At 36.7% G+C, this 9,248-nt stretch overlaps 1 protein-coding gene across 1 annotated transcript; it reads left to right on the top strand.

The window, feature by feature from the left end:
* Positions 1-373: 373 nt before the first annotated feature.
* Positions 374-8,339, top strand: igsf5a (immunoglobulin superfamily, member 5a). Its single transcript, XM_042008774.1, has 7 exons — positions 374-704; positions 2,145-2,435; positions 5,836-5,955; positions 6,117-6,141; positions 6,221-6,309; positions 6,668-6,720; positions 8,091-8,339. Exons 1-7 carry the CDS (start codon positions 374-376, stop codon positions 8,172-8,174), a joined length of 993 nt encoding a protein of 330 aa, XP_041864708.1. The 3' UTR covers positions 8,175-8,339.
* Positions 8,340-9,248: the final 909 nt, after the last annotated feature.

Raw genomic sequence — 9,248 nt, 5'->3', positions numbered from 1 at the left:
CGTGGCATTTAAGTATCGACACGCGCTCTGATTATATCTAACCAGATACTGAATGTTAGAACTGATTAGTATCTGAGAATCATTTTTTTTTGTACAACCCTAGTTCCTTATAAAGTAAATGATAAGCGAACAGTAAGCTTGTTTATTTAATGTACAAAATGTCAGAAACGTCCTTACAAAGGGCCAAAGTAGGCCACAGATTCATCATGACATTGCTTACTGAAATAAAAGAGCACTTGTTTGAATGTTTTTTTACAGCAAGACACAAAAGTTACATCCACTGTAAAAATAGAGCTGAATCCCATGATCAAAATAAATTGTATTTCAAGCCAAATATGTCTTTACGCTCCACTGTGCATGCATATGTTGACATATGATTTCCTGTCCAGTGGTGACACAGGAGGTCCAGTTGGAACCAATGAGTGCAACAGTGCTGCAAGGTTCTGATGTACGATTCAATGCCAACGTGCAGGGAGTGTGGCAGGTCATGACCTGGCAGGTCCGAGGGTTGCTCGTCCTTACCGTCCGTGCATCTGGGGAAATAATCCCATCGTCGGAGCAGTTCGCTGCCAGATTCTGCTCCAGTGGTGTCACGAGTTGTGTGGAGTTCTCTATACATAATGTCACCCGCAGAGACACTGGGCCAGTTATCTGCACCGTGCAAGGAGACTACACACCTAAGACGGCGCAGCTGAACGTTCAAGGTGGGGTCATTCACAGCTATCAGGCTCAGTTCTTCATGTTTACCTGATGACTGAGGAGTCTTGTGTAGTTTTTTTTTTACAGATAGAGGGAGTCAATGTGAACAAAACAAACTCAGATTAGAAAATTTCCTAACATTCAGGGTCGTAGTGATATTTTCTCCACATGCAAACAAAGAAGGCTGAATTTAAATGCAAGAGTGATGTGGTCACAGAGTTTACTCTAGAGGGCAGCAGTGAGGCGTTTCTCTGGCCTTTAGGCAAATTCTGACGTCAACTTCACTTCAACAGACAAACAATAGCAGATGCAAAGAAGGATAAAAAAAGCTCAGAGCACATTTTTTACTTTTAGAAAATCTATGATTAGAAGTGATTAGAGAGCATCTGCACATGATGGCGACTACAGGCTTATTTCTTCCTGTGAGGGAATCGAGAACTTAAGTTCATTTCAGGTGGATGATAATAATTCATATTAACTTTCAAATAAAACAAGGCAATATAATAGAATCACTTTATGGAGACTAATGCTGCATGTGGTTGTGGGAACAGTGCTCTTAGACTAATGCAAATGATTAAAAATGTAGTAAAAGCTGTCAAAAGGATTTCATTTTATTAAAGTAATGTTTCTTTTATAAACCAAGCAGTGAACTTGGAACAGTTAACTTTACTTCTTAAGACACCTAGTGCTATCAAGCAATACACAATTAGATCTTCTGAAAGTTGTGAGTTGGAGTCATTGTACACATGTACCATATGTGTCCACATTGACTCTTAAGGTCTATCTGAGAGAGCAGGAGTGGTTTCGCCTAAACTTAGTTATAAGTTTCTCCATTCATGGCTGATCTGCCTGCTAACCAATCCCATGAAGTCTGTTACCCTCTCACATGGACTCCATGGTTTTATTTATGACATAAGTTAACAAAGAACATAAATAAACCAGCAGACAATCAAAACTCTGGTCAAACACAAGGTGGTTCCACAAGACAGGAAGTCTCTACAGTACCAGGATGGCGAAGGTCTTATACAACAGAGAGAGGCTAAGAAGCTTCAGCCAGTCAGGAACAACACACACATCATTCAAATAGGGGTCAGACATGTCGTTTTTTCCCCCTTTATTTAAAATATAACAAAACGAAATAAAGTTTAAAGTTAACTTTATTTGTCAGTACATATCTTGTGAAACACACTGAAATTCGTACTGTTCTTGTAACCCATCACTAGTTACACTAGGAGCAGTGGGCAGATTCAGCGCCCGGGGAGCAGTCAGGGCTAGGGAAGCAGATTAGTCCATTTGCCTGCATGGCGACTTAGGAAAGACAATCTCATATCATATCAAAGTCCTAGGACCCTGAAGCCAAGAATTTAAGAGTGACTTTTATTCTCAGCATGACTTAATAACTTTCCACTGAGTGTCGCTTCCCTCTGTCTCTTCTGTCTTGCCAGAGAGTGGGACAGTCAGCATCATGGGAAGTAACGTTACTGTGAAGCAGGATCAGCAGGTTGAGTTTCAGTGTGTCACAGCAGCTTGGTTCCCCACACCGACTGTCACCTGGAGCCAAAATGGCCAAGCTGTGGACAGTAGCCTGTACAACACCTCCAGCGTGGCCGATGAGAATTACTTCAACTCCAGCAGTGTCCTGAAGTTCCAGGCAGTCAGCAGCGCGACAGTGGAATGCTTAGCCTCTGTGGCAGCACTAAAAGCCCCACAGTCCAGCTCTGTCTTCATGGTGGTTGGTAAGAAAGTCCGGCTTTCAGTATTTGCACAAAAGCCACATCTCAGTTTTTCTTTATTTATTTGTTTCTACCAAAAAGGTTTAGAAACAATTTAAAAAAGCAAGATTCCTGAAAACTGAACACAGCTATGAAAAAGGATGAAAAAAATTCAGACATTTATGAATAAATTCACAAATTATAATATATAAATAATATGTAAATACATTTAAAACTATTTTATAGATTTTTCTACAAAAATGAATTCATTTACACAACTTCTTTCATCATCCTTTTTCACATTAATTTAACTTTTTTTTTACTTTCACTTTTATTATTTTTCCATAGTGTTTGCTTTTACATTTTCTATTAGCCATTCTATATGTTTTGCTTTTGCTATCTCTTTATTAATTCAGCTTTTCCATCCTTGAATTGCTTTAGCTACTTGCCTACTGCATGTGATATTCCTAAAAATCCAGGAGCTGTTTATGAACCTGCAACCTTTAGGGCAAGGAACAGCTATTTCAAAAAGTTAATCAAGTTAATAAAATTTGCTGTTTAATATTGCCAGTGACCGAAACAGTAGGATTAAAATGTAAAGGCATATTACAGATCATGTTTTTTTCTCTTTTCACCAGATCCACATTAGAAATGTGAAAAGAGAAAAAATAAAATTGAATACTGTTATCAAATGATTTGTCTCCTGACAATACATATCGGTGGTGAAACAGTTCCTCTTAAAAAAAAAGAAAATAAAAAAAGAAATAAAATAAAGATGAAAGAAAAGGGAAAAATGAATAAACAAGTTTAAAAAGGAAGAGAAAAAAAAGGGAAGAAAAGGAAGGGAAGAAAAAACCCTGAATGCACAATAAATATGAAACATTAACTGAATTAGAAGAAAACATGTTGGAAAATGAGAATTTATTGTGGTTTTGATGAAGAAGAAGAAAAATTTAAAAAAATGTCTGAACTTTCTTTTAAACTGTCCATTATCGTAACCACAGTGTTTAGGAGTTCAGTGCTAAGTATGTAGGTAAGCTTTAAAGTCAAGGGCTAAATGTAAACATTTGACACGTTACTGCTCAATGATAATCGATTTCTCTAATACCTCAGTAATGCATTCATTTGTGTTCATTAGTGGATGCCTTCAGAAAAACCTGCAAAGCCACAAATAGAGCTTTACACCAGACATATACACTATAACCTGAGTAAATGAACAGTAATCTAATAGAATCAGGTTTAACTCAATAAAAAACACATTCCACATATGGTGCATGCCAGAGTGCAGGGTTACAGCTGAGGTGTGCAGAGATAGCGTGGATCACACGCTTATAACACAGACATGGAAAAAATGCATTTCCCAGAGGAAGTGAAGAATCCTGATTCAATCCACAGCCTGCGAGGGAAAGAGGGATGTATTGAGTTTTAACGGGAACAGGCTGGGTGCAGAGCTCACACACTGTATGTAAAAAGAGAAAGAATATAAAATTTAAAAACCATTCAAATCTGCTTGAAATGAATCCTTAAAGGTCTCATATTATGTAAAACTCACTTTCTAAAGGTTTTCTAACATTCATGTGTCCTCAGCCTGTGTATGAGGCCCAAAAATGAGGAAATTCTGTCTCCTCTCTCACCTGCTTGCTCCACTTTTTAGCGAATGTGTGCTCAAACAGGTGAGTCTGAGATCTTTCCCTTCGTGACCTCATGAAGGGAAACAACCTCTCCCCCTGGTAGTGGACACTGTCATTGACCCGCCCCCCGGCTAGCTGAGCCTGCCCTCTAAAATCACCGAGCCAGTGAAAGTCGGATCCTCTCCCAGAGAGGGGCGTGGCCAGGCTAACTCATGACGGACATTTAAAGGTTCAGACACAGAAACAGCCCGTTCTCCGGAGAGCCACTAGAGCTGCATCTGGAACGGCTGAGATGAAGGACCAAGGCTGAATTTGGGGTGAAAACAGTGTTGCTGGACCTCTGACTCCTGTATGAAGTTGTTGAAAAAATATATAATATGGGACCTTTAAAGTAAAATTCTTACCAAGACCTGACTTCATACTTTAGTGAGAAGAGAGCTGGATACTGTGACTAAAGAAACTTGAGAAAAGTTAAGATAATCTAAGATTATTTTCAGAACCTGGGTATGATCCCAAATGATCATAATAATAATTATATCTGTGTTAGAGATATGAGCCGATTTCAACAAGACTTTACGTAACAAAGCAGATTCAGCAGAAATTCGGAGTTAAAGCTGTGAAGGCTGATGCCGAAGGTGAGGAACTAAATGAATGAGACTGACGCCCCAGATTTGAAGGACTGGGGTAAATTCTAAGGCTGACTATAGATGAGTGTAGGGGACTGATGGAAACTGAAATTTCTCCTCAAACAGATGTAGCTTGTTATGTTTTCTGGTGTTTTTAACTTTTTATCTTTTTTTCCCATTTCAAAAAGACAACAGGAAACCCTGATTCATTCATTCATTTAAACATATTCATTACGACAGACATGATTGGGATCCTAAAATAAGAAAGAAAGAAAGCTATTCCATGGTAATTGACAGAATACTAGTCAATTTTTATAAAAGGAGCAAATACAGCAATGAAAAAATGAATCATATTGACCCTGTACAGAAAACAAAATCATCTCAAAACATTTACTTTACAGCAATAAGATATAATAATGGGGATGACTGTGTAAATACGTCTAGCTGGCCTACCGTGTACCTGCACTGTGCCACTTGGCTCATGGACAATCTTCACAGTACGAAGTAAAATTAGATTAACTGGAAAAGAAAAACAAACATAAAAAATCCCAGTGATTGTAATGATGTCCTCTGTGCCTGTGTTAACCCAGCCTTTGACGTCAAAATGGCTTTTATGTTATCTTCTAACTTTAAACTCAATATAATTCTCATGTATGTTTAAACACACAACCATCTAAAATTTAGAAATGAAAAGGGAAAACTGAATTCTGACGTTTTTTTCTGTTTACTACAAAGGGATTATTATTAAAGGGATTATTTAACAGGTGTTTTCTTTCTGGTTTCTGGTCAAGTCACTGTTTTATGTGACTAAACAAATTTATACTGTTTATAAAACACAGAACACGTCTCTTTTTCTTTAGTATATCTTTTCCTATTCCAGGCTGTAATAATGGTATAATAATCACTACAAAGTTCACACATAAACAAAATACATGAATAACTGAAACAATAAAAAGGTTAATGATAATCTTGCATGCCTCTCTTGTTTCTTTTTTTACTGTAAATATTACTGCCTGAAATAAGAAATAAATAAATAAAAAAAAACTAATGTCATTTTTTAGTGCTTTCTGTATCTTTAATAAACCTCAATTTGCTGAGTGCATTTCATGACATATTGGTTGGTTGTATTAATGATCGTTTACTAATGAAATCTTTTTCCTTGAACAGTTCCCAAACCGACTGACTGGACCGTGCTTATAGCGGTGGTTTCATCCTTTGGAGGACTTGCACTGCTGGTTTTGCTGATCCTTGGCATCCTATTCTGCTGGAAACGCAGGAAAGAAAAACGTAAGCTTCCAGCAAGCAAAACTTAATTTACACAAGCCTGTGTGAAATATAAATAAACTGACATCAGGCTCTCTTATATATGAAAAAAAGGCATATATACTGGATTCTGTCATTTCTTAACTTAAACTAATAACTAATATGTGATTATCTGTCCTCTTTAGAACCAAACTACCAAGATGAAATGAGGTCAGAAACCGCCCGTGCTTTTCCCATTTTCATAGCTAAATGTTTGTGTGCAGTGAAATGATTGTGGATGCTTTTTTAGCAGGAGAGTGAGGACACAGAGACAGTCAAGAGCAGGTGGACAAAAACAAGGACAAGTCAACCCATCATATGTGCCGGAAGGTCAAACAAGTAAGACTAAGCATTAAAACAGACATGTTACAACATTTTCTTTGCTGCATTTATGATATATTGTACACAGCTATAATCTGCTTGTGACAATGCCCCAAATCCTAAAAGTTCAGGTCAAACAGGGAAAAAAAATAGAAAAATACTTTGATTTAGAAAAATGGATTGGATATGCAACGTGAAATCACGTGTTGCACCTGTACGCGATTGTAGACGGCGTCCCAGTGATTAGTGATAGTGCAGGATCAAGCAGTATTTTAAAAGTCAGAACCAACTAACTCACATGAAAACTAGAGATTTGGAACGTGTATGTATGTACCCATACCACAGTACAGCCTTGCTCTTGTCTTTGTTCCCACAGGTGTAACTCCCAGTGAACTCACTGACAGCGGCTTTGTTTCCAGCACCCTGGAGGTAGGTTTGGGATGGTAGTCACCCACACTCAACAACCATATTTCCTCATGATCATGCAAATTTGATGCAAGATTTGGAGATATCGAAGCAAAACACAAATTAGCCACATTTCCATATGTCCAATATGTTTGTAGTGACGTGCAGCCATAGCAAAGCATATTAGCATAAACTCTGTTAGACTGCAGGAGACTGCAGCGCTGCAGTCGTGTCGGTCCACATCTGTACCTCACAACTCTCTAGTGCCATTGGAAGAAAATATATTAATCTGTACAATGCATAATACAAGAGATTTAACTAATTTAACCTGTTACTAATTAATAAGTTAATGGAGCAAAATGGTTATGTTGTGCCCACATGTCAGTTATATATAGGAGGTTATAAAACCGTGGTCACAAGATAATGGGCCAACTCCTTCATGGCAAATGTATCACAGATCATTTTTATTTCATTTAATTTTAATATTGTCATAATCAGTAAGAGACACTTAATTCAGGTGCTTAAGATCACGGTTTAAACAAAAACAATGTGCAGACAATGAACATGATAAAAACATGACCATGACTTAACTATGTCGTTACCACACGCTAGTAGTCATGGTAACGCACGGCTAGATAACATCTTGTTTCTACATATTGGTGGCAAACACACCATAAAATATACTTTCTTTTGACGTCACCACATGGCTTCATATGTGACACCCATACAGTTCAGTCACATTTGGTCTGAACTCATCTTGACCTTTTTTTTTTAGCATAGCTAGCTTTCCTAAGCTAGCATAGCATTGTAGCTTTCTGTAGTAGTACAAAAATAGTACACATACAAAAATAGTATTTATATATATATATATATATATATATATATATATATATATATATATATATATATATATATAGTACTTTTTTTTCTGAAAATCTTGTGTTAGTTGTAAAAATTGCCCAAGAATATAATTATTCAGTATATCACAGGTTCCATTACAAAATTTAACCAAAGTATTAAATACACTAATGGATACTTCACTGCAAGCATTGTTACTACTTCATGCTGCTTATAATGGTGAAATAACACTATAATCAAACATACCTTTAATGTTACTTCTTTTCATTTAATTTTTTTTCTTTCTTTTCTTTTCTTTTCTTTTCTTTCTTTTCTTCTTTTTTCTTTCTTTTCTTTTCTTTTCTTTCTTTTCTTCTTTTTTCTTTCTTTTCTTTTCTTTTCTTCTTTTTTCTTTCTTTTCTTTTCTTTTCTTTTCTTCTTTTTTCTTTCTTTTCTTTCTTTTCTTTTCTTTTCTTTCTTTTCTTTTCTTTTCTTTTCTTTTCTTTTCTTTTCTTTTCTTTTCTTTTCTTTTCTTTTCTTTTCTTTTCTTTGTTCAGATGCCTGATATTGTGAACAGTAACCGGGCAGGAGATGTGGATGAATCGGGCTTCAGGAGACACAGACACGTCACCATTGTATAACCACCGGCAGAGGACCGAGCAGTCTGCACATGTCTGGAGGCCTGTGGGCATGAATTCACACAGCACCTTAAAGCTTGTCTGCTCTAGTGTCTCAAGTCTGCCCAGATCAAAAACTGACCTGCTGTTGGCTAAAGGGATGATGGGAAATATCATGAAAATAATTTTAGCTCTCAGAACAATTGTGTGGTATTCCTGAATGTATATTATTTTCATGTACAGTAAAATATTTTTATTGGGTTAATTTAATTTATGTGAAATATTCAAATGATTGAATATAATGTCCTTTGTTTGTTTCTATGTGTAAATAATAAAAATGGGATCCATAAAAACATTTTATCTGTCATTTGTGTCATTATTGTCAAAGAAAAAGTCTACTTGAACTTTCATGAAAATAATCTATTAGTAGTTTAAATGGAAATATGTTTCTGATGCTAAATGGAGGATGAGCTGAGAGGCTCCTCATCATGACAGAACGTCTCACTGTGGATCAGTGAGGTGCAAACAAGGTGCCCATAGACTTCAGTGTCATTTTCAGTAGCTAATCGATTAGAATTAAGAGCACAGAATACTTGTGACCACTTTCCAATAACCAGTGAGTGTAATTTGAATTGTCTGCTTTGTGGTTATAAATTTGGAAGTGAAGCTTCAGCCTCCACGTTCTAGTTCAGGTTTATGTTTGACCAACCAGCAGATTCATGGCGTTCCTGCTGTGGAGCAGACACACAAATCTGACTGTCCGGCTACCCAAGGTTCAGTTGAGAGATAAATCAACACCACTGCTCACTGACAACAAACCTAAACCTGCATTAATCCATTTTAGGGCGTCTTGGGAACGAGAGGGTCTGGAAACAATGCTGACAGAGTAGCGTTTCCACTTCAAGGTGTAAAATGCCGTCTTTTATAAGGATAGTTTTTTCTTAACACTGCTCAACATTTTTCTTTTCTTTTCATTGCTTTTGTTATTATTTGTTATTTGCAGTATAATCTGTTTAGAGTCAAATCTATCCAATGTTTAGAAATTGTTTTGGTGCTGAAGGTGATCAGTGGCACCTGTGTGCATAATTAATGTTAGTA

Source organism: Melanotaenia boesemani, chromosome 15 (assembly GCF_017639745.1).
Source record: "Melanotaenia boesemani isolate fMelBoe1 chromosome 15, fMelBoe1.pri, whole genome shotgun sequence".
In the NCBI taxonomy this organism is placed as follows: Eukaryota; Metazoa; Chordata; class Actinopteri; order Atheriniformes; family Melanotaeniidae; genus Melanotaenia; species Melanotaenia boesemani.
The sequence above is the reverse complement of the archived record's forward strand: the minus strand, read 5'-3'. Positions and strand labels throughout refer to the sequence as shown.

What these genes read in the sequence shown, in the direction of transcription:
- igsf5a (XM_042008774.1), top strand. Translation starts at nt 374, where the DNA reads ATGATTTCCTGTCCAGTGGTGACACAGGAGGTCCAGTTGGAACCAATG. An exon ending in CTCTGTCTTCATGGTGGTTG is followed by an intron (nt 2,436 to 5,835) that starts GTAAGAAAGTCC and finishes TTCCTTGAACAG; the next exon opens with TTCCCAAACCGACTGACTGG. An exon ending in TGTGCCGGAAGGTCAAACAA is followed by an intron (nt 6,310 to 6,667) that starts GTAAGACTAAGC and finishes TTGTTCCCACAG; the next exon opens with GTGTAACTCCCAGTGAACTC.